The 26058-nt window shown below is 41.1% G+C and overlaps 1 protein-coding gene across 1 annotated transcript; it reads right to left on the reverse strand.

The window, feature by feature from the left end:
* Positions 1–1711: 1711 nt before the first annotated feature.
* On the reverse strand, positions 1712–24287 carry MCMDC2 (minichromosome maintenance domain containing 2). The gene is made up of 16 exons (XM_048840854.2): positions 24014–24287; positions 19949–20010; positions 18977–19170; positions 18719–18849; positions 18566–18625; positions 18015–18210; positions 16325–16447; positions 16078–16185; positions 13599–13727; positions 11477–11714; positions 8165–8370; positions 6648–6814; positions 6024–6200; positions 4102–4244; positions 3339–3448; positions 1712–2330 (listed from the first exon to the last, which is right to left on the reverse strand). The coding sequence occupies exons 3-16, from the start codon at positions 19074–19076 to the stop codon at positions 2164–2166; spliced, it is 2055 nt and encodes a 684-aa protein (XP_048696811.2). The 5' UTR covers positions 19077–19170; positions 19949–20010; positions 24014–24287; the 3' UTR covers positions 1712–2163.
* Positions 24288–26058: the final 1771 nt, after the last annotated feature.

The raw sequence follows: 26058 nt of genomic DNA on the forward strand, positions 1-26058 counted from the left end.
GCCAAAGTGAGCTGAGCGGCCTCCGTGCTTGCCTTGGTATGGCGTCCGCAGAGAAAAAAGGCGCGGAACGATTGTCTGCCGTTGCTCTGATGGAGGGAGGGGCGACTGACGACACGGCTTACAGGGTTGGCTTCAGGGAGCTAAAATCAACAAAGGGGATGGCTTTACATCAAGGAGTATTTCAGGCAGGACTTCACGGAGGGTTCCAATAAGAAATGGTGCACCTAAGTTATTGTTCTTATTGGAACAAGGAGGTTAGTCTGGCCTCTGATTGATACATGGCTAGATTTACCTTGCTGCACCTTCTCTGTGAGTGACTGCAGTGTGACCTAGAGGAATGAGTCCCCTAGACAGGGGAGGGGGGGGGGAAGCAAATGAGTACAAAACAAATCTGGTCTATTTCTTGTTTTGATCCACTCCATCTATCTTTTACATCTTTGGCTGGCAGCAGACGGTGCAGAAGGACTGCATGCCATCCACATCTCATGGCTGCTCGGCAGAAGACGGTGCAATACGACTGCTAGCCATCCCCATCTCTTGCCTGCCCGGCAGAAGATGGTACAGTATGACTGCTAGCAATCCATATTGCCTGCCTGCTCACCCTAAGACGGTTCAATAGGACTGACTGCAGGACTAAAGAGAATGACCTGGTCAAGTCACTCCACACTTAGCCCGGCTGACATGGCCAGGAGCACCTCAGACATGACGATGACAGCTACCAGTCATAATGCACCGTCTGCTGCCAGAAGGCAATGGGTTGCTGCTACTGTGTAGCAATGCAGTACCATGTCTGCCAGCACCCAGGAGACATACTGTGACGGTTACCTGAGCGGGCTCCATGCTTGCCGTGGTATGGCGTCTGCACAGGTAACTCAGGAAAAAAAGCACGAAACGATTGTCTGCCCTTGCTTTCACGGAGGGAGGGAATGGGGGCCTGATGATATGTCCCCAGAACCACCCGCGACAATGTTTTAGCCCCATCAGGCATTGGGATCTCAACCCAGAATTCCAATGGGCAGCAGAGACTGCAGGAACTGTGGGATAGCCACCTACAGTGCAACACTGTGGAAGTCGACGCTAGCTTCGGTACTGTGGAAGCACTCCGCCGAGTTAATGCACTTAGAGCATTTTCTGTGGGGACACACACACTTGAATATATAGAACAGATTTCTAAAAAACCGACTTCTATAAATTCGACCTGATTTCGTAGTGTAGACATACCCTAAGACTAATAACTTGTCATTCTAATTACTAGAGGCAGCACTGTCTAGTGGCTGAGGGTACTGGACAGGGAGTCAGGAGACCTGGGTTCTGTCATACAGGTCATGACTAGTAGGCAAGTTACTTTGCACCTCCGTTTCCCCTCCTATCCTTTGTCTCTTCTGTTTAGACTAGAGTATGAGCTCTTCAGTGCCGGGACTGTCTCCTATTAGGTGCTAAACAAACAATGGGGCCCTCATTTCACTTCAAGGCCTCTAAGTGCTACTGGAATACAAATAATAAAATAGCTATCGTACCTCTAAACATGTCTGAATAAAAAGATAGTTGTTTAAAAACATTTAGTATGTACATACACACAGTTTTTATGAAGCACTTTTGATGTGTAGTTGAAAGAACTGCAGCAGCAAAAAAGCCCACAGAATGCAGACAAAATTTAATCACTAGATTCTGAATAAATTGTTCTACAAACTACTTTTTAGATTATAAGTCATTTGACAGCAGCGGTTCATTTTTTTTTTAAACCATTTTTATTTAAACTTTTGTTTTCCTCTTATTCCTAATATAAGTTTCTCACTACCATTCACTTGGTACATTTTAATATTTGTGGGGTCATGAGCATTGTCACCTACGTAGTATTTCCAGCAGCAAGCAGCACGAGTATGGTGCTTTGCTTTTCTTCTCTGGGTCATCTTATCTTTAGATGTCACAGCTTTGAGAAGCCAGCAGTCTAGTGGTATGTTCAGTCTGAGAAACTTAACGTGTAATATTGTTTAATTTTGAGTTGGTTACAAACTTTTATCCATAGGAGTAGCAATTTCATAAAACATCAATTTTCATATACATTTTGCAGTAGCATCACTCTAAAACTTTAAATTTGTTTACATTTTCTAAAAAAATCAAAACTTTGAAGTAGGAACAAGCTCTGCTTTCAGAATGGGTTCTTTATTCTTCACTAGTAGTAACATGTGTTCCAGGGCCATATGTGGCAATAAACTGTAACAGTTGCTGATGGCACTGCATCAGATAAACATCTCTTTGCTGCAGAGAGTTTTCATCAATGAGGTCAAATGGAAACACTGCATTTGGAGCTACACAAAATACAGAGGCACCTACACAAAGAATAATTGAATTTAAAATGTTATGTTAATAGATTCCATACACTCCTGGAAAATCCTCTTGCCCAACGGTTCTGCTTCATCTTAGTGACATTTGAAAGGATGACTTATGGAAAGAACACCAACCACATGTTATAAAATAATATTTCTACCTTGTTTTCTAATTTTCTGTCTCTTTAAAAAATGCTCCTGTGGGTTTGGTATCAGATATGAGCTTTACACTTCTTCTGGTTTGAATTTAGTTCAACTCAATAGCAATCTGCCTTGAAATTTCAAGAGGCAGGTAAGATACTCCATTAAGCTCTTGCACATGGAGGTTCTGACACTCGGATCCTTTAATGATTCTTCTACAGCCACAGGGAGCTCATTGCAGGATCAGGACTCATGACAGGAAAAATTCCTTCTCACCTGGGAATTTCCTAACATTACAATATATCAGATCTTTTTTGTAAAAGAAACCTTGGGACTATCATCCTCTACTGTTATAACTTGAAAAAAAATCTCTTGCTATGGAGAAGAAAAATTGATTTTAAGTCTAAAATGGCTGGTGCTTATTGCCTTTGAAATGTAATGCTACGTCAGAAATTTCAATTCATCAATATTAAGCTCCTGACACCATTAATATGAGGTATCTAGAGTGTCTTTGGTAGATCCACCCTTCTAATTAGGGAATGAGTAGGAGGAAAGCTGTAAATGTTGTCTGAGAAGCTGGGTACAGCCAAAATAATTCTTGCTTCTCAGAGTGGTGTTTTGCTTTAGCATTCTGTTCCTATCAAGTCAACTTTGTTACTTTACTCTTAGCATGGAAACAGTGCTTTAAGTAAGAAAACACAGGTATTTCTATCCAAATTTGAGATGCCTTAATTCAAACTTGATTAGATCTTTGATCTAGTTTAATTGTGTTTAAATTTAATGTTAAGTGACCAAATATAAAAAAACTACACATTTAAACCTAATACTAACTAACAAACATCCAGTCAGTTAACACTTAGTTATTTTTACCGTGTTTTAAAGTGACAGATGATTCAAATAACAAGACAGCAATCAACACATCTTCCTCAAGTACTTTCCTCCTTAAACTCAGTTTAGTGTGTGCTTCAGACAATGAAACCCTAAAAGACAAAAATGCCAGTGTCTCAAACAGTATATTACACAAAATATATTGGTGTACTCTGCAATGACTACATAAAAAGCTAACTATAGGGGCAATCAATAGTACTCCTGTAGTTTATTTTCCATACCATAGCCAAGTTTTACACGCTTAAATACTGTGGGGGGTATTCAAATGATTTCAAGTGGGCAAAGTTACATATTGATTGTTCCATCACAGCCAAATATGTACAGAACTATTTTGTGCATCACTTGTCCCACAATATTCTGGGAATGCATGTTGTATGAAACTAGTAGGGGACTATAATTATTGCATTGCTCAAGCACTAAGGTATTGAATTCAGGATATTGCAACAATCAACTCAATTTCTTTATTTTTGTAGATTTGTGTCAGAACTAGTTACTCTAACTGTGAGGTTTGGCTTTTAAATAGCCATTATTTTTCATGGCTGGCAAATGAGCAAATAAATTTATTCAAACAGACATTTCTGGAGATATTCTGAGAAATTCAGGAAATCTGAACATCCTACAATTATAAATTCTGTATAAACTACTATACAGGCCTAGACAGAAAACTTGAAGGCCTTTGTATCCAAAGATCTCCCAAGTAGGCATGAAGAAGTTAAGCAATTTAATTAGGAAAATTAAAACATACAGGATTTTCAGTGCAGACGTTGATAGTTTTGATCCATGAATAGAATCTGTTCTGATTCTGCGACTTGCTAGGTAGTAGCCATGAATGAGTCTTTCTGCTTCTGAACTGAGTTCTACTTGCAAATTCTTAGCAAATGCAATAAGCTAAAAACAGCATAAATTTTAAATATTTAAGGAATACTGTTGAAAACTTACAACCGAAGCTCATTTTGATATTCATATCAGTTGCATAGTATTAATATATCTAGACAATATTTTCCATATTAACGCAATATTTAAAAAGGATTATGACCATTTACACAGCAATATGGCTGTCTCAGGTATAGAAACAAGTAATTTGTTCACAAATCTATTAAATTTAAACAAATATGCTAGAAACTCCCTCAATCATTTTAAATAAATATTCTCTAGTGTACTGAAATATTCATTTGAAATAAACATGCACTATACTAATAGAAAGGTTCCAATCTTGTTCACACTGCATACTGGAGATCAACTTTTTTTAAAATTACATTTATCAACACTATTGTTTCAAAAAACCAAGAGACCAAATGGAGTTTAATAGTTTGGCTCTTTAAAAGGAGAGTATATAAATGGCTTCAAATGTGTACAAAACAGATTAATTTTTAGTATGAGAAGGGTTTAATCTCTGAACGTAAGTTTTGTTCAGATTTGTGTGCTATCCCTATTTTTAATCTGTACATGTAATTTAGGACATTAGTTGTGCATGTTTTGTTCATTAGCCTATAATTATGAAACTGGGCCAAATTCAGTCGTGGTAGCAGGAGATGAGGTCACTGGAAATGAACTTGCTTGCACCAGGTCTGAATTTGGATGACGTTTCAGGGTTAAACTTTTAAAACCCAATTTCTATCCTCCTGAATGCAAATAGTTAACCAAAATTTGATTTAAAAATAGTTCCCCATATTGTTGGCCGCTCTCTTGGGATACCTGTTGCTGATTTCATTGCACTGGACAGTCAGATTACCTCTAGTTTAAATTTTAAGCACTAGCTCTCAGCCAGACAATGGTCAGTTCAACTGATTTACTGAGCATCTGCTATTGCTGGAACTTGTACTGCTACCATGAGAATCTCTGACTGAACAACAAAGGAGCTGTGTAGCTCCTGATGCCGGTGGTAGCCTGTGATATGTCAGTAGTGTTTAAAAATTACTGTAGAAACCCCAAAAAGCAACCTGGTACATAGAAGATACAATGAAGTTGTTTGTCACATATACATTAGCATCTTTCAAAAAGTGTATTTTTCCTGCTAATAGACATTTTCTTACTGTGATTTAGGGTGAAATCAGATTAATTGCAATTAAAGTTTTACGTTTTGAAGTGCCTTGAGTGGTGCAGGAACATGAATATTCTGTTAGTATCAAATGTGCATCAGGTCACTATAGAGTTGGACCATGTTCAATTCAGTAACGATAGTGTCCATCCTGCACAATTAGGCTGCTGTGAATATTAATAAGTCAGCCTTTTTAAAAAAATATTAAATAGTCATTACTGTTTTGCTTATACTCTGATAATATATACCTGCATTTTCCCTCCTGGAAGAGGTGCGCACACATCCCTGTGCCCTCAGAAAGTGGTTCTTCTGAAAATAACATGATTTAATACTACTTACAACAACATATTTAGTCCTGAGGTGGTACTTTGCAGAACAGATACAAAGAGGGTGCTACCCCACTAGATAAATGTTCAGAAAATACCGCTAATTTATAGATGGGAAATTGATTTTATCCATGAAAATGGCAAAACTCATGTTGACTTCAGTGAGAGCACAAGGGGGCACGGAATAATAAGTGAATATCTGCAGGGCTGGAAGTATACAAATCATCTCAGGAAAACCACATCACGCCAAGTAATAGTGCTAAATTATCAAATACAATTTTGTTCTGAACTAGAGCTAGTTACCTCTTCATAATCTTGTGTTCTGAACTGCTGGGAGATCATATAAGGTACTTCTTCTGGATCAATGGCTTTTTTCACGATGTGATCCAAAAGAGGAAGAGTTAGTTGGCAAGATAATTCATTGCAGTGTATCAACAGCCCAAAAGCATCCATAAGGTTAGCTGATACTGATCTCAAGTCCTAAACAGAATAAAACCCAAAGCAATATGACTGAAAAGCTCAACTGCTTATTTTTCAATCAACATAAAAAAATCAATTTACTTCTGAGTATACTGAGAGAACATGGCAGGCTCTTCCCCTCCGTGATAGGTGTGCAAGTGCAAAGGTATTTTGAGTGAAATTACTATGGGGGGTGGGGGGAATAGGGTAGTCCAATGTCACACATGGACGCACTCTACAATCCTGTTTATTGAAAGGCTGTAGGAGCAGGATAAACCCTTGTATAAATAAAGGCTTCATGTTTAGAAAAGCTGGCCTATTTTAGAGGATATGGGCTTTAAAGTGACTTCACTGTGGCTTCTGCGGAGATGTCACCTATTTATGTTTGTTTCCATTGTTTTACATGTAGTATTGTTTACATCTCCAGACTCGTTACATAACTTTTCCATAACAAAGTATATGTTTTACCAGCTTGCCAATTAGAGTGTTATCCTTTTGTACATATTTTTTGGAAGACGAATCCTCATTTACAAAAGTCCAGAAACTGGTCTGAATTGGAAGAATAACTTGCTGGTCAACATCTTCTCCATACTTCTTTCCAGGAATAAATACTGTAGTGGTTCTGCTCTCCAGCACTATCAGGTCAAACAAACATGTTATTTACTTAAATTAAACTACTGTAATGTAACATTAAATCTCTAATCCCGGTTATAGGATCTGAGAATAATTCCAAATACATATTGTACTTAGTTTTTATGGAAAAGTCAGGATCTCTTCAAAGTAACTGATAGAAAATTGTAAAAGTAATCCTAATGCATTTAGTGCAGGGGGGTGGAGAAAATACTCATGCATGCAAAAACCACTGTACTCTCCAGCTAAAGATTTTCATATCCCTATGACAAGAACATGCCATCTAGTCCACTTTGCAGAAAGGATGGGTCATTACACAAAGTAAAAGCTATTTCCGCATGCTCATTGTTTTCCTCCTTACCGTTACTCACACTTTCTTGTCAATTGAAATGGGCCATCCTGATTATCACTACAAAAGGTTTTTTTCTCCTGCTGATAATAGCCTACCTTAATTAATTGGTCTTGTTACAGTTGGTATAGCAACACCCATTTTTTCATGTTCTGTGTATATATATCTTCCTGCTGTATTTTCCACTCCATGCATCTGATGAAGTGGGTTTTAGCCCACGCAAGCTTATACCCAAATAGATTTTAGTCTCTAAGGTGCCACAAGTACTCCTAGTTTTTTTTACTTACATCAAACTAATTCAGTTAGCTAGCTGTATACAAGGCAGTGTAACACACTCTCTTGGTAAACTAACTAGCGCTAAGATACCACCCTTGGTCTGTATGTAAGTTAAACAAAACAGAGGGTTATGTTGTTTTGCTTTGTTCAAATTACTATAGCTGTGATACAGACAAAGGAGTGCTCCATCTTCAAGAACAGGCTCTCTCTCTAAAACTTACCACGCCATGCGAAAATGTGCTTAGTTTGCATCAACTCCTAAATATAATTTGAGGGCTCTCCAGTGCCAGGACTTGTATCCTGCATAAGCTAGTTTTCTATAATTTAAAAATAGTTAATGTAGTAGGTAGCTCTTCTGCCCTAATAAGTCTGTGATCCTATCATGCCTTCCTTTAAGATCCACTCATGTAAAAATCTCATTAATCTTCCCCAGTACTGTTAATATCCACTCACTTTTCCCCCTATCTATGGCATATATGAGATTTTTCTGATGATAGAGAAGGTGATTTTCTCAGCAGTTAGGGAGAAATAATAACATCCCTGTCAAGAGTGCATGAGAGTAGAGTTGCAGTTAGGATTTAAAGGCCCCTGAACAAATTGAAGAAACTAACTTTGTCGCGGCCTGGTGGTCCCCAGTGTCTAGCCCTGGCTCTACTTGTCTCTCCTCTAGCACTGATTTCTTCCCTCTTCTGATTGCTCAGTATATGCAGAATGGCGTTGTACTGGTTACCTGACTGCAGAAGTTCAAGTTTATCCTTTTTATGTGACAACAAATCTCCTATGAAGCAGATACCACCTTTGGCCAGCAGAGCACTGCAAGCCTGAATGCTAGCAGTTCCAGTTCCATGCTTATCTTTGGACACAGTAGGAAAAACGTCATTAGATGCTGGGTGCCGTATGCCACGGGCTACAAGACAAACACTGTAATTCAAGAGCCTAGGGAAAAAATAATTGTCAGCAATTTGCAACACCTGCAAAAAATTTACTTAAATTATTTTCCCTTTACACAAACTAATGGTATTTATAAAATTGGTATTAAAAGTACACACATAGGCACTTGATTTGAATAAGGTAGAGCATTTAGAAGGAAAAAAATAAGTAATTTTATAGGAGTATAAAATATTTCTGAATATTAAGGTAAAACTCAGGGTTTCCTTTACGTAACCACAAAAGGGGCACTAGTTGAAATAGTTGCTCCTCTTTATCTTTAATAGTTTCCTTCGAGTAGCACTAACTACATGAAGAAGCATAACTTCCATCTGTATTCTAATTTAATATTCTTAAATTCGTCTAGCATACAAGGCAAAATTCTGAGTTGGGTCAGAGGAGGGATTGAATTGTCTTCCCACATTGCTAGTGTCTGATTCTGTCCCATTGAAGGCAATAGAAGTTTTACCACTGACTTTAAAGAGTGCAGGATCAAGCCTCTACTGCCGTAGTCCTGACCATTTTGCCTCATGTATGGTGACTGGTGAAAGGGCTGTAAATCTACATAGAAGTGGACCCAAAGACTCTGAGGCATGGGTACAGTTAAAGTATTGGTTGGAGACCCAGGTTCAAATTCCTGCTCTGCCAAAAATTTCCTGTGTGACTTTGGACAAGTCACTTAACACCCTGATTTTTAAAGGTATTTAGGCACCTAAATACCTTTAGCAATCTAGTTCTTAGTCTCTCTGTGCCTCAATTCTCCAACTGCAAAATGGGGATAATAGTACTTCCCTACCTCTCGGGAGTGTTGTGAGAATTAAAGGCATTTAAATATTGGGCAATGCTTAGATATTACAGTAAAAGAGGCTATATAAGTATCTGAGATGAGATTTGTAAGGTACTTTGTTATCCTATATATAATTTTGTGGGTTACTGTGAATAGTGAAGGCCTCAGGGGGAGACTGTAAAGTGCTATGTGTACTTCTGAGACCCTATAGATAACAATAACTAAGCATTCATAGGGTGCAACATATTGTTAAGTAGGTGTTTCTATTCTCACCTCTTTTTCAGTTACTCATAACTTCTGAAAAAAATTTTGTTTTAATCTTTTCATGCTTGGCTTCAAACAAAAGGTAATTTTTTTAAAAAATTGAGCTAAACATGTTCAATTAATCATTTGTGAAAGGATGGGATAGTGAGGAAAGCATTTCTCCCATTGCCTGAATATTTTCCTGACCTTCGTTGCAGTTGAAACTCAAATGGCTGAAAACAAAGTTCACACTTGCCATGTTTGTAGGCCTTTTTGAGGAAGCATAATGATGTCATGTTTGTGTGGGGGGAGGGGGAAATAGAGATTTAAAATTGTGTCAAACATGCACAGTAGAAAAGTTGTATTCATATTATGAATGATTACTAAGGTAATTTGAGTCCAATAGTGGCTGTCTGAGGGGGTGACTATTTAAACTTTGTTTTTAATCAAAGATTTCCCATAATTGCTATCATCAGGTCAGCTCCACTATCAGTAGCAAGAGTGGGTGCACTGGTGTGGGTGCACAGCCATCAGTGTTTTTACCACTGTCAACTATACCCACTCAGGTCAAAACTAGGGTTGCCAACTTTCTAATTGCACAAAACTGAACACCCCTGCCCCTTCTCTGACGCCCTGTCGTCCCCCCCACTCACTCCATCCCCTTTCCCTCCATCGCTCGCTCTCTCCCACCCTCACTCACTTTAACTGGGCTGGGGTAGGGTGTTGGGATACAGGAGGGGGTAAGGGCTCTGGCTGGGGGTATGGGCTCGGGATGAGGAGTTTGAGGTGCAGGAGGGGGTTCTAGGCTGGAGCTGAGGGGTTCAGAGTGCAGGAGGGGGCTCAGGGCTGGGGCCGAGGGTTGGGTGCGGGCTCTGGGAGTGAGTTTGGGTGCGGGAGGGGATTCTGACCTGGGGCAGAGGGTGGGGCTGCAGGGTCGGGGAAGAAGTTAGGTACAGGAGGGGGTTCTTACCTGGGGCAGGGGGTACGGGGCGTGGGCTCCAGCCAGACAGCGCTTACCTCAGGCAGCTCCCGGCCAGTGGCACAGCAGTGCTAAGGCAGGCTCCCTGACTGCCCCGGCTCTGCACAGCTCCTGGGAGTGGCCGCCATGTCCAGACCCTAGGTGGCATGGCCAGCCAGTTCTGCATGGTGCACACTGCCCACACCTGAAGGCGCTACCTCCGCAGCTCCTAGCCAATGAGAGCTGCGGAGGCAGCGCTTAGGGCAGGGGCAGCACGCGGTACTTCCCTGATCACATCTGCTCCCAGGGGCTGCAGGGATATGCCAGTCGCTTCCAGGAGCCGTGCGGAGCCAGGGCAGGCAGGGAGCCTGCCTTAGCCCCACTGTGCCACTGACGGGGTCAGTGGTGCTGACTGGAGCCACCAGGGTCCCTTTTTGACCGGCCATTCCGGTCGAAAACTAGACACCTGGCAACCAAGAGTCAAAACAACACAGAGATAAAAATACCAGCAGCCATTTGAACCTTGTTAATCACTGATGGAGCTGAACTGGAGGTCACAACAGTGACATTTTTGACAAAATAGCTAGTTTAGAAAAGACTAAAGTGTTATATCAGAGTGACTTAAGGCTTGAGAGGGGCAAATTTTTGCTTCTGTAGCCATAGATTGTAGTCCTTTGAATAGCAACTTTAGAAGGACTATAGTTAGGCCTCTGCTAAACAGGACTGATGCTAGAAATTCGGCAAGTTAATTAGAAGATTGATCATTAAATGCTTTACTCGTTAAAAGCAAAGCCTTAAATTTCACCATGGACATAAGCAGCAGGTCAGTTAATCCCACTGGATCGCACGTGCCCCACATGACCATCACGTAGTTTGCTTCCCTCTCAGCAGTATAATAATGAAGACCTGGCACACGGATGACAAAGGAAAGGAGAGCTCAGAAATCAAAAATTTATATCCTTTATTAAAAAAAGTTATTTTGCTGAGTAAAACCCCAGGATACAATTTAAAGTGTGAACTCTGTTTTCCTTTTGAGAAAATATCAAGCCTCTCTATATAAAAACTTGGCAAATCTTTTATTTAAAGTCAAATGTGCTTATAAAAAAAAAATACAGGTGTCAGTTTACCTATCTGCTATTAGAGTGTCACTGGTCACAATCAAAAGATCCAGGTAATCTCCTGTCTCACTGTCTCTGTCACACATCTGGACTAGACTCAACAGTATGGACAGTTTAAGAGTATTGTAAGTGCCTGGTGGGACAACTTGAGAAGCAAAGATGTTGGCAAGTATGGCTGTAAACCTCCAACGTGAACTTGAAGTCAAGGAGAGCAGATACTTAAAATTCTCACTGATACAAGAAGTACCTAATATAAAAAAAGGATATCTTAAACACTTTTTAACAGAGCTATTCATATAATTAAAACAAATCAGCATTAGGTAGATCCTATTATCAGAAAAAAAAATCATTAAACGAGGTATATTTGGAATTTATTTTAGGATAACAAATATTCAGACTGTGAACAGCTTAAAATGTTAGTTTTACTATTATTAAGCAGGTAAAGGACACTGTGTCCACTAATACATATTGAGTAAGAGAGCCAGTACATAAATTGAAATTATATGGCCATCTAAGATACAATCTAAATATACCTGTGACAGACTGACAATATTTGCATCATCCTGGACAAACTTTATGGAATGAAGTTAAATCTTGCTGAGTTAGGATTGATACCTTTGGGGGCCCTTGTATTAAAAATGCAGTTCTGTATGTGTTATTGTGGAGTTATATGTAACTCCTTTAGGAGACGGGAGAGGTAATGTAATTCCTTCAGTTCTTAGCCCTTGTGAAGCTACTCTCTGGTAAAAAGAAAAGGAGTACTTGTGGCACCTTAGAGACTAACCAATTTATTTGAGCATGAGCTTTCGTGAGCTACAGCTCACTTCATCAGATGTATACCGTGGAAACTGCAGCAGACTTTATATACACACAGAGAATATGAAACAATACCTCCTCCCACCCCACTGTCCTGCTGGTAATAGCTTATCTAAAGTGATCAACAGGTAGATAAGCTATTAGATAAGCTATTACCAGCAGGACAGTGGGGTGGGAGGAGGTATTGTTTCATATTCTCTGTGTGTATATAAAGTCTGCTGCAGTTTCCACGGTATACATCTGATGAAGTGAGCTGTAGCTCACGAAAGCTCATGCTCAAATAAATTGGTTAGTCTCTAAGGTGCCACAAGTACTCCTTTTCTTTTTGCAAATACAGACTAACACGGCTGTTCCTCTGAATACTCTCTGGTAAGTTCCTCATCTACTAGTTCAAACTGGATTCTCCAGGGACCAACAGAAAAAGAAAAGATTTTTGGTTAAATAGCCTGGTTTTAAACAGGCTCAGTGCCTTCTTCCAGATCCAGCAAACAGACAGGCCCCAATCCTTAGGGGAGGATTGGAAGGATGTGGCCTACTGAGGTCCCATAAGACTCTGTGCTTGTTCTGAGCTAAAGCTGTGATGAACTTGAAATCACAAGGAAACGCCTTTGGTGAGGTATTGAAGGATTGCCTCTGCCCGAGAGCATGTTAGGAATGAAGTGATCTCTAGTAAGCTTATTAGCATGCGTATAGGTTCTTTTTTTGTTTTTAATATGTTTTCTCTGTAATGCTTTCTATCTTAATTAAATAGACTTACTTAGAAAGAACTGTGTGGTAACTTACAACGGTGGGCAGTCACATTGTTAACCATCTCTGAAGAGAAAGCAAGCAGATGTGCTTGGGCAGCCTGTCTCTGATGGAAATAACACAGTGAAGGCAGGGGACTGTGCGGCCTGGAAATACCCATCAGAAGGGAGTGAGACAAAGGTCTCCAACCAAGAAAAGCCATAGCTGGAGACTGGAAGCCTGAGGCGAAATCCAGTTGCCCTTGGTCTGAACTGAGACAATACCCTCTAATGAAAAGCAGAGCTTAGAAATAAGATAATGGAAAAGCACCTCAATAAATAATGCTCTGTAGTTTCCTAAATAGACAGAGAAGTGGACAATAGTATTGTGTGTTTTTATTGGGTGACAGCAATATTGGGCAAAAAAACAATTGGGACAAGCCCATACTCAGGATTACTAGATGGAAAGTACCAAAGTTGTTTCCAAACCTGGATCTCTATGTACTAGCAGACTGCACTAACGGTCAACCCTTTGATCTAATAAAAATATCTATTTTTAGTCATTTTAATTTACTATACAGCTCTCTTACCTTCTGGACTACAGAGCTGTATACTGTTGACTTCTATACACACTGTAACTTGTGAGCAGTTTTGTACGCAGGCCGGAATTCCTATGAACCTATACCTGTTTCCTATTTTCATTTTGTTCGACAATTCATCTAGAAAAAATAAATATACATGGAAATATAGGGATTTATTAGAAAATGCAAAATTTTAATGTAAGGCATTTTTATATGTTAAACCAGTGGTTCAGATTAGAAAATATAATTTAGAGGAAGCAGCACACACAACAGTTTGATTCAATGCAGCCTTGAAGAATGGGAATAGAACTATGCAGGTAGACAATTCATAACAGTTTAGGGCACCAGGTGAGGGAAGTAGGTGGGACGAGCCATTGGATGATTTTTTATTGAGAAAATGGATAATGCAGTTTTGAACTGAAACACAAAGGAGAATGTTCGTACTCTCAGATCTCTGCTCTGAGATTTGCAGTGTTCTCATGATCACTTATTGTCAAGTAAATGTGATGGCAAAATGCCTTAGTAAAGGAAGATTAGAAAGACAAGGTTGGTGAGATAATATCTTTTATTGGATCAACTTATGTTGATGAGAGACACAAGCTTTCAAGCTTATACAGAACTCTTCTTCAGAAGCAAGGACCTAGAATAAATAGATTAAAAGAAAATGCAAAAACATATTTGGAAACCTTCAAATTTCTGTTCATGTCATTCAAAACCTGTACTGTCTTTGGTAAGGTTTGTAATGTAAGTTACATGCAACCTAGTATGGGCCTGAGCTGTGAGATGCTATGTCCTGTCAGTGCCCACTGAAGCTGATGGAAGTTGAGGGCACACATTACCTCACAGGATTCAGCCCAAAGGCTTTACTTTGTGATAATACACATACAGGATCACTACTTAGTTGTGTTGCTTGTTATTTTGGAGTAAATGGATTAACACACATTTTTCAATAAATATAAAGAAATAGATGAATTTATAAACATGTTAAATAGCAAGCACCAAACCAGAACTAATGATTTTTTAAAAATGGAAAAGGGTTACAATACTGCAAAAAATATTTTGGAGCCTGTAGTTGAATTTTCACATTCCAAATACTGTATTGTTTGCAATGGAAGTTAGAAACCTCAGAAGCCAGAGATCATGAAAAAATAAGGAAAATGGCTAGATTGAGGAAGGATGTTACCAAAAATGTTAAGTCACTGAAAAACAATATAACCAGAGGAAGGAGGAAGAAACAAGTTACACAGAAAGTGAGATAACGCTGAACTGGCAAGACATTTTAATTAAGTAACTAGGGCCCTACCAAATTCGCAGTCCATTTTGGTCAATTTCACAGTCCTAGGATTTTTAAAATAGCAAATGTCATGATTTCAGCTATTTAAATATGAAATTTCACGGTGTCGTAATTGTAGGGGGTTCTGACCCAAAAAGGAGTTGTGGGGAGTCGCCAAGTTATTGTGTGTGTGTGTGTGGGGGTTTTGCAATACTGCTACCCTTACTTCTGCGCTGTTGCAGTCAGTGGTGCAACCTTCAGAGCTGGGCAGATGGAGAGCGGCAGCTGCTGGCTGAGAGCCCAGCTCTGAAGGAAGAGCTGCTGCCAGCAGCAGCGCAGAAGTAAGGATGGTATGGTATGGCATTTGCCACCCTTACTTCTGCGCTGCTGCTGGTGGGGCACTGCCTTCAGAGCTGGGCACCCAGCCAACAGCCGCCACTCTCTGGCTCCCAAGCTCTGAAGGCAGCACAGAAGGGTGGCAATTCCACTATCTCCTCTATAATAATCTTGTGACACCCTGCCCTCCAGCAACTCCCTTTTGAGTCAGGACCCCCAATTTGAGAAACTCTTGTCGATCCTGTAAAATCAGTATAGTATAGGCTAAGAGCACACAAAAGACCAGATTTCATGGGGGAAGACCAGGTCTCACGGTCCATGATACGTTTTTCCTGGCCATGAATTAGGTAGGGCCCTATAAATAACACATCAAAATAAATATGAATAAACCAATGTTTTGACATGTGTTGTCTTTAACTGCCTGGCTTACAACATGGGGTTCCTTTTCAAATAAAAATGACATAATCAACTAAATATAAACTATAATTATTTTCACGATTTTGTCCAGAGAAATGAATATATAAGGAAACTAAGGATTTCTTCCCATTAAAAAGCCATTTTACAAGAATACCATTCAGTTCTAAAAAAGAAAAGGAGTACTTGTGGCACCTTAGAGACTAACAAATTTTATTTGAGCATAAGCTTTCGTGAGCTACAGCTCACTTCATCCGATGGGGATGTAGCTCACGAAAGCTTATGCTCAAATAAAATTTGTTAGTCTCTAAGGTGCCACAAGTACTCCTTTTCTTTTTGCGGATACAGACTAACACGGCTGCTACTCTGAAACCTGATTCAGTTCTAAAACATTTCTGTTTAAGCAGATAGATCTCATTCAATTTTATCATTATATTTGGATAGATGAATACACAGCCTACTCACCTCTTAGGAAAACTGTAAAAGACTGAATCCTGAAATGTGGTTTATTGTTGGAATATCCTTGGAAAGCACTCAGAGCTTTTGCATCTATCATTTCAACTAGCTGTTTATCTTACAAAATAAACAGGTGTAGAATGTTATATTTCTTAAGAGTGGTACTTTACTCTTTAAAGAATAAGCTAAGTAAATAAAAATGTATCAAAAGTAGAAAGATAATTTAGAGCTAAAAATAAAACTACATAATTCTTACCACCAAGTACTCTAAATTTCATGTCTTCTCGCAGTGGTGAAGCACATAAACTGCATACAAAATCATTCCTCACTGTTGCAGACTCTGTAGCTCCAGGTATATGCACTCTTATATAATTAAACCCTAATAGAAAGCATTACATAGACTATATAGCCAAATATTTCTTCACATTTAGTCATAATAATCTGTAATGAACTTTATGTTACTTAAAATATATAATTGGTTTTAAATGCAGCTTATTCCAGTTTACTATGTGGTAACAAGTATAAGCTCTCAAAACTTCCTGGCTCTTTAAAAATGGCACACAGCCTTCATTTTAATTCCCCAATCAGAGTGGTACAGTGAGTAAAGCATTAAATTGAGAATCAGGAGTTCTCAAGTGTCATATTTTCTTGTTCTTAAGATGAACAGCTTTATTGCATGTTCTATGTTTCTCTCATGACTTGGGAGTCTCTCCCCCTGCCACCAAATAAAAATCAATAATTATGGCGTACTGCCCCTCCGAGCAACATACAACAATCATCAGAAGTTTGAGAGCTGGGGCTCAGAGCTTCAACCCCACTCCTGTTGAAGCCCCGAGCCCCGGCAGGTGTGCCCTGCAGGGCTGATGCCCTGAGACCCCCCTCCCTGCTGTACAGAAGCCCCTACCCCACCTCCCCACTGCAAGGCAGAGGTCCCGAGCAGTCCCCTCCCAGTCTGGTAGGTGGAGAATGGGGTTTGCAAGCCACACTTTAACGGTAAAAGAACTGCATGTGGCTTGCGAGCCACAGTTTGGCCACCCCTGGATTATAGTTTTACCGCTGGATGGCAGAACTGCGTATTACAGATTCTTAACCTCATCATGTTAGCCTGGTTTTGTGAGAAGCAGTCAGAGAGATGATATGTCCCTATGTGCTCCATTCAAAACTACATGAGGTCTTTATGTTTAATATAGGTCTTCTTGATTAAAAACATAATTACAATGTGTTCTAAAATGAGTATTCTGACATTGGGAATTAGCTTCTCTTTTTCACCTTCACAGTCCCTATGATTGTAAAAAACAATTTTAGGGGTTTATCCTGCAAAAGCTTAAGCATCAGAGTAATTTTACGCAGGGGAAAGTAGTGTCATAGAAATCAAAGAAGTTATTAAAGTTAATAAATCCTAGACTGCTGTGAAGGAATCAGTCCTCATCTAGTCCTGCTGTATAGGCAGGAGTCTGACACTGGCCAGGTCTTCACTAGAAACTTTTGCTGGTATAAGAACATTGGTTAGGGTATGAGTCTTTACAACATTTTATACAGGCAAACAGCCCTAGTGTACATACAGTTTACCAGCAAAAAATCCTTTAATCAGTATAGCTTATTTTGTTCAGGGAACTGTAATAAGCTACACTGGCAAAAGAACTTGCCAGTATAAGCTGTCTCTGCTTAGGGGACAGAGCGTGGAGTTTGCTGGTATATAGGCAAACCCTTTGTAATGTAAATCTGGCCGCTGACCAGAATAAATCAGAAAGTTGTGATGCTCTCGCTACATCAAAATGCATCCTAGATATGCAGTTCCTTTGTGTAAATTACATAAAATCTATACAGGAAAATGCCAAATTTGTCTTAGATTTTAATGTAAATAATGTGTTTGAGTTAATGGGCTAATCAATCAGAGAACCTTTTGAGTTTAGAACTTTTCTCATTTTACATTTTTTTTTTCTTACCTTCAGAAAATGGACAGGTTTCCTCTGAACAAAGGAATCTTGCTCCTTGTGTGTATTTCGTTACAGTTCCCATTGCAATCACTATTCCTTCTGACATATAAAATCTCTGAGACATGTAATCAAGTGGAAACTCACAAAGGCTGAGAACATAACTTGGCAGCGGAGGCAAATGTGTTGGTTTCAACACTATATTAATCTCATGAAAGAAAAAGGGTTGCGTTAAAACAAAAATCTTTTTTATTTGAAATATTTAGTATAAATGACAAATACTCATGTACAAAACCCAATGTGGTACACAGTTACAAAAACATATTCCAGGGACGTGCCAAATAAGGTGAAAATAGCTCATAGTCACATATATCCACCTTGTCATACTCAGAGTATGCATGGGTAAGAAGTTCCAACTATTTTTTGTTTAGATTGATAGGACTGTTGAATGAAAGTGAAAATTAAAACTGAAAAATTAACACCGAAAAGATCTCTAAATACAACTTAATATTGCTTGAAAATTATTTTATTTTTATCTAAACTGGTAAAAAGTTTAAACTCACTTGGGCCTCTGTCTGTAATTGTTCAATTAATGACAGTGTTTTAATAGCTATGAAACAGACCTGTAATTCAAAAATAAAATGATTTTGCAAAGAAAAATTTGGTTTAAAATGTTGAATAGATTTCTGCCTCTGTAAACATACAAGTTCACTTACCGACTGAAAAATCTGTGCAGCTTTCATGGGTTTGTGCAGAATCTGATTTCCAAGAGCTGCATCCAACTCAGCAATATCAGAAGGATTTACCGAAATAATGAATCGATAGACAGCATAACTTTGCTTTGAGTCTGTCAGAGCAGAGAGTCAATAAGCAAGTGTCTTAGAGCACAAAATATAGAAATAAGGTTATTTTTCTTTAAACCAACTTTGTTTGGTCTGTCAATATTAATAGAAGGTTTACTGAACAAACAGTACCATTATATCGCTTGCAATCGTCCACAAATTTCTGAAGGCCACCACTCCTATCAAGGTAAATAAGGGCAACCTCTTTCATTTTCAGAAGATCTGGTCTCATCTTCCAGTGAAGTTCTATGCTCTCTTTTATCAAAATGTTAGAATATATTACTATAAATCATAGGTGGTGGAATTAGGGTCAGGGCTCAAGAATGCTGTAATAATAAAATAAGTAAGGATAAAACATATATAATAAGGACATCATACCAATCAAAAGTGAAACTAGGAGCCAAGAAACTAAGCAAAGACAAATATTGCCTTCTTCTGTAACATTACAAACAATGTAACTCTTTCAGAAATATTTTTCTCTGAATTCCCCTTTAAAATGGAAAGTCCCTTGCCCACAAAGAAATACAGTATTATGTTGTTAATGTAAATTTTCTAATAATAATGTTCCAGTATTTTGAGACAATGAACTATTTTGTGACTTTTACAACTTAGAGAGCCCAGAAAAGCGTGCCATTCTTTAACAAAAATTCTAAGGTTTTTGTGTAGTATAGAGTTATACCCACATAGGGAAAAAAAAAAAAAAATCACACAGTATTTCTGTGCATTAACTAGACAATGCCTTATGGGGAAGGGCAGTACAACCAGTCAGTCAAGTTTTTACCCAGAGTGAAATGGCGTTAACAATTTTAACCTAATGTTAATCTATGTATTTCCTTTATGTTTTCAAATTTAGGCCTTGATCCGTGCAGAGGCTTATGCTAATTCTTAATTTTATGCAGGTGAGTAAAACCAATGGAACTATTCATATGCATAAAGTTAAGTATATGCATATGTGTTTTCAGGACTGTGATCTTATTTTGTAAGCTCCTTGGGGTAGGCTGCTTGCACTTTTATTTGTTTGGTCTATATTGTACATTAGGCACATAAATGTTGTTATACAAACACATTAACAAGTAATCAGAAATCATATATGTTGTTTCTTACTTTAAATTCTCCTTTCTCCAAGTATTCAGGTCCACAGATTCTTCTTGCAGATCCCCTGCAAACTTAAGGAGAAGGAACCAGACCAGTCAGTCATCATGGACCTGGAGTTAAACTCTGCACCAGAAGTGCCTATTTCCTATTCTCTTCTGCATCCAGATCCACAGATCCCGCAGTGTGATTTTCACAGGATGCAGCACAATCAGGAAAAGTGACTTACTCTAAACACTCAAATATTTACAATTTTTTAAATTTAAAAACATATATATTTACTAAGACCTTACCCATGTAGCGCCTTCCAGCTAAATGTGGTTTAGACTGAAGATTGCTAGTCCAGTTTGTACATATCTGTCTAGTTTGCTTCCTTCTAGATCTCATCTCCACAGAAATTCATTGTGATGGAATATATCCATGTTCACATCTCACACACTATTGTAATAATCTTTGTACAAGGAATGCCTTATGAGGTCTCATTAGAAAACTCGTAATTTGATGATCAGTGATATGGTAAAATGTGTATAGCAGCTTTATGTGTTAAGTTATAAATTTCCTCTGTATGATGTTAAAAATACATGTGCAGACTCACATATCACCAAACAGGTCAAATAGACCTGTTCTGAACAAAGTGTATGCTTGTCTTAATTGGCATTAACACAGTAAACAGAGTCATCAACCAATAAAAGGGGAAAGAAGAAAACAAAGAGCTCACACAGGTGAAAAAGCCCAGCAGGGAACATCCTTCCTCCAGTAGACTACCTGTCTCCTGGTTCTCAGCTGGAAATGCTTTTCAAAGAGAGACTAAAACACTATAAAAAGGCAAGGCAAACACCCCAAGACACCTCTCTCTCTTCCTCTTCACCTTAGAAGGCAATGGCAATAACTGTTGGACATTAGGAGCGGTGCTCTGACCTGAAGAGTTTGGTCAGTAATGTTGCTAGAAGCATGTGTTGAGAAACTATGCTTGAATCTAATACAGTTTGTTAAATTAGGCATTAGAAAGTGTTTTATCTTTATGAGTTTAATAATATTTAATAATTTATTACTTTTATGCCTCATTACTTGTACTCACTTAAAATCTCTCTCTTTGTAGTTAATAAACTTGGTTTATCTAATCCAGTGAGTTTATATGAAAATGTCTGGGTAACTCTATTTAAGGTAGTAAACTGTTGTATTCCCTTAAAGGAATAAGAGATTTAATATACAGTAACTCCTCACTTAACATAGTAGTTATGTTCCTGAAAAATGCGACTTTAAGCAAAACGATGTTAAGCGAATCCAATTTTCCCCATAAGAATTAATGTAAATAGTGGGGGTTAGCTTCCAGGGAAATTTTTTTCACCAGACAAAAAACTATATTTTATATATATATTATGCACACACAGAGTATAAGTTTTAAACAAACAATTTAATACTGTACACAGCAATGATGACTGTGAAGCTTGGTTGAGGTGGTGAAGTAAGAGGGTGGGCTATTTCCCAGGCAATGCCTTACTGCTAAATGATGAACTAGCATTGGGCAGAACCCTCAAGGGTTAACATGTTGTTGTTAATGTAGCCTCACACTCTATAAGGCAGCACGAATGGAGGGAGGGGAGACAGCATGGTAGACAGAGACATAAACCATGTGCGTGGGAGAGAGAGATGTGCATTGCCCCTTTAAGTACACTGACCCCATTCTAAGTATATTGCCTTTAAAAAAAATCAGGAAGTTGAGACAGCAGCTGAGGCCCGCAAGCCCTCTCTGTCCTGAGCCCTGTCCTGTCCCCACCCTGCTCTATATGGAGAAGGGATAAACAGGGGGTAGGAGTAGGGGGGATGGGGACATCCTGACATTAGCCCCCCTCTCTTCCCTCCTCCCCTTCACAGCAAGCAGGAGGCTCCCAGGAGCAGCTCCAAGGCAGAGGGCAGGAGCAGCACATGGCAGTGTGGGGAGGGACAGCTGAACTGCCGGCAATTGGTAGCCTGCTGGGAGGCTGCTGCACAGGGAACTTAGGGGAGCTGATAGCGGGGCTGCCGGACCACCCTGGTTCCAAGCCCCCACCAGCTAGCTGTAACGGGCTGCTTTTCCTGCAAGCAGTGGACAAAGCAGACGGCTGCCAAACAACATTATAAGGGAGCACTGCACAACTTTAAATGAGCATGTTCCCTAATTGATCAGCAACGTAACAACGAAACAATGTTAACCGGGAAGACTTTAAGTGAAGAGTTACTGTTATTTGGACTGTCCAGGATATAGCTGGGCAGAAAAAGACATACATTTCTGGGGGGAAATCTAGAGTTGGGAGTTCGTTGGGATCACCCTGCAGAATAGACTCATAGAAGGTTAGCATAACCAAGGCTGGTGAGAGCCAGGGTGTGACCAGTTACATAAACACATCTGGGAGTGACCTTCCTGCTGGTGGCTGTTTCTGAGCAGTCCTGGTTGGAGGAGGCATTGCAAGGAACCCCAGGTTACAGGGCAAGGATGAAAAAGCTGCCCAACAAGTCTGGGTAGCACCCTGGTATATCACATTCACCCTGTGCAGATGGCCAACCCAAGACACCACTTAAGTCTTCAAAAATAGCTCTGGCCATCCACTACAGTTGAGGAAGCAGAACTGCTGGGCTTTTCACAGGGGGCAGAGCTTACTCAAGGAAGACCTCCTGTAGTATCTGTGGACCTAGATGTGAAGGGAAAATGCAGTCATGTAAACATCTCAATGAAATAACTGGATGCTTATGAAGAGTAGCCTGTAAGATGGGATAAGGCAAAACTATATATTGTGTGTGTGTGTGTCTTGTGGGCATGTGCAAGGGAATATGAAGTAAGGGCTTAAAGTGTTAAAATGAAAAACTGTAACCGCAACATGAGGAATGATTCCATTAGAGTGTTCTCTAACTCCTGGGAATTGCTCCCACATGACCTGCAGCTGCTTTGATAAACGTTGCTCTGTTCCTTAAAACCTCAAAGAAAATGGATCACATTCCATTAAATTCAAGCCATGCACATCCAATTTAACTACACCCACACAGACTGACAGCAACCAGGTACAGACCAATCCAGCTACCCAGTTTCTTTCTGCCACCCCACTGACACTACACTGCTGCAGAGAGAAGAAAATATGGGACTGCTGCAGTTTAAAATACTATTCATGTTATTCCTAGACACACATTGTTTGAATAGCCCGACTTGATTATGTAAAGAGTTGTCACTTTGGATGGGCTAGCACCAGCAGGAGAGTGAATTTGTGTGGGGGGGTGGAGGGTGAGAAAACCTGGATTTGTGCTGGAAATGGCCCACCTGTTGATCACTTTAGATAAGCTATTACCAGCAGGACAGTGGGGTGGGAGGAGGTATTGTTTCATATTCTCTGTGTGTATATAAAGTCTGCTGCAGTTTCCACGGTATGCATCTGATGAAGTGAGCTGTAGCTCACGAAAGCTCATGCTCAAATAAATTGGTTAGTCTCTAAGGTGCCACAAGTACTCCTTTTCTTTTTGCGAATACAGACTAACACGGCTGTTCCTCTGAAACCTGTCATTGTTTGAACACTAGCTGGATACCCTGGCACACTGAACTGCCCAGCCAGACAGACACCCACCCCAATTATCCTCCCTGCTGGCAACACTACCCCCCTTACCTGCTGGCACCTCTACACCCTCCCCATTACCCCCCCCCACCTGCTGGTACCACTACATATCACCGCTGGCATCACTACACACACACCCCCATTGAGACACTACCCCATCTTACCCCCAGCACCTCTACACCCTTCCCACTACCCACCTTACCTGCTGACACCATTACACCCCTCACCACAGACCCACTACCCCCCCCCCCCGCCTGCTGGCACCTCTACACTCCCCCCACTGACCCACTACCCCCTTATCTGCTGGCATCATTACCCCCCCCTTGCCTGCTGGCACCTCTACACTCCCCCCACTGACTCACTACCCCCTTACCTGCTAGCATCTCTACACCCCACCACTGGCACCATTACATCCCCCACTGACCCACTACCCCCCTTAACCACGGGCATCTCTACACCCCCACTATACTCCCACCACGGATCCACTACCGCCCCTTACCCGCTGGCACCCCGCCCACTCCGCCAGGCGTGCGCAGCCCCTGCTACAGCACTGCCACGATACTTGCAGAGGCAGCAGGTCAGAGGGAGGGGCGAGAGCTGCCCCCCGGGGAGGCGGGGGCAGGAGAGTGGCTGGGAGGGGGCTTCTTCGGGCGCAGCCTCAGGCGGAGGGGGGAGGAGCTCCTCACCCCTCCCGCTCACCCACAGAGAGGCGTGGGCCTGAGGCGCCTGCCGCCTCCCTGAGCGGCGCTTAGCTGGGCTCCGCGAGGCTGGGAAGAGCGGGCCGGAGTCCGGGCGCCACAGCGGCCCCAGGCGGCCGAGGGGTGTCGCTGCACATGAAAAGCTCCAGGCGTGCGGGTGTGTCGGGGACGGGGACGGAGGGCGTGAGCGGCCCTGCCTGTCTGCCGGCTCGCACCCCGCCTCCCCACACCCGGGCACCTGCTGGGTCCCAGCAATGAGCCACCCACCCCACCCCGGGTCCAGCACAAGATGGCCCCCTCAGCGTGGGGCCTCCGGCTGCCGCAGAGCACCTATGCTGATGGGCCCCCTCCCCACACACACGCAGCAAGGCGCCTGCTCTGATAAGTCCTCCCCCACACACCGTGGCGGGGACTTCCCCCCAAACTGATGCTCCTTTCTCCCCTCCGCCCTACAGCGGGATACGTACTAACGCAGCCCAAGGTGCGCCAGGCTAAAACCCTAATTCCTCCTAGTGCAGGATGCCGGCCCCACCATCCAAGGCACTCCCACCTAGGCTCAAGATTGATGCATCTGCAGGGCCCCCTCAGCGGTGACCCCCTCCCCAGGCTGTTCTGTCCCCCAACATAGAGCCCCCCCCCCATTAGCCACAGACATAATTAAATTCCCATAGAGCATTACCTGAGCTCCCTATGCCTCCTCCTTCCCCCGTGTGGCGTGCTATGAAAACTTCAGGAGGGTTGAAAATATTTATCAACGCTCCACTTGGGCCAGCTCCCGCTGCATTTAAGCCCTGCCCACAGAGGTATTCCCACCCCAAAGTGCAGCCACCTGGGCCCTGTCCTTAGACACCCAGTCGTATACACTGTTTCATGTGTCACCTGCTGGGTAACAACATGAGAGGACTCCATGTTTCTAAGAACTGAACTAGCTCTTTATTAAGAAAACTATTTACAGAGATGCTGCAACTGCAGCCAGCATTCCAGCCTTGTGCACACAGACTGACCTGGTGCTTCGTCCAAACTCTTCCCACCTGAGCCTCTCCTCCTCCTTCCACAGTTTGGGCTGATTTATTATCTCTTTCTTTTTAACAGTTTTTTTCTGTGGACTAACCTATAACCAAGAGCCAACTGAAGCACAGGACAATGCATGGTTGGCTGTGTAAGGAGAGTCAGGATGAGCGCCACTCTGACATCTAGTGGTGAGTTGTGGCAAGTTGTGGAAACGAACTTCAGGGGTTGATCTCATTTGCATACGCACACCCACCCCGCCTAGCATGAGCCCATAGCTGCCCAAATGGTCACTTTGGCTGCTGTGGGATCCCCAGTTGCTCTGTTATTGGTTCAAGAAGAATAAATTATTATCCTGATTATGTGAATCAAGGATATTGGAACTGTACTTGGCCTTTTGTTATGATGGAGGGACTCGCCATCAAGTAAGTAGCACTTGCTGCGCAAGAGATATGGGTTCCAAAACTCAGTGAATTGAGAGAGGCTGGGTACAGGTATTAGTACCTGGTGGTATAGCCCTCCTGCTGAGGGTCCTGCATGCCAATTGCACTTTTCTCCTTCCACTGTAGAATGTCAGAGGTAATTTTGATTCCATTAGGAGTCTAGCATAATGACAGGTTGCAGAGTAACAGCCTTGTTAGTCTGTATTCTCAAAAAGAAAAGCAGTACTTGTGGCACCTTAGAGACTAAAGCATCCAATGAAGTGAGCTGTAGCTCACAAAAGCTTATGCTCAAATAAATTGGTTAGTCTCTAAGGTGCCACAAGTACTCCTTTTCTTTTTGCTATTAGGAGTCTAGTTACAGGTTGCTCAGCTGAATTCACTTTGGACCAATGGTG

Source organism: Caretta caretta, chromosome 2 (genome assembly GCF_965140235.1).
Source record: "Caretta caretta isolate rCarCar2 chromosome 2, rCarCar1.hap1, whole genome shotgun sequence".
In the NCBI taxonomy this organism is placed as follows: Eukaryota; Metazoa; Chordata; order Testudines; family Cheloniidae; genus Caretta; species Caretta caretta.

Bases quoted from the DNA above. Each gene is read 5' to 3' on its own strand.
- MCMDC2 (XM_048840854.2), bottom strand. From the start codon at position 19,076: ATGAGACCAGATCTTCTGAAAATGAAAGAGGTTGCCCTTATTTACCTT. The intron at 6,201-6,647 runs GTAAAACATATA...TATTCTGTTTAG, and splicing joins ACACTCTAATTGGCAAGCTG to GACTTGAGATCAGTATCAGC. The intron at 2,331-3,338 runs GTAAAAATAACT...TTCTTTGTGTAG, and splicing joins ATCTGTCACTTTAAAACACG to GTGCCTCTGTATTTTGTGTA.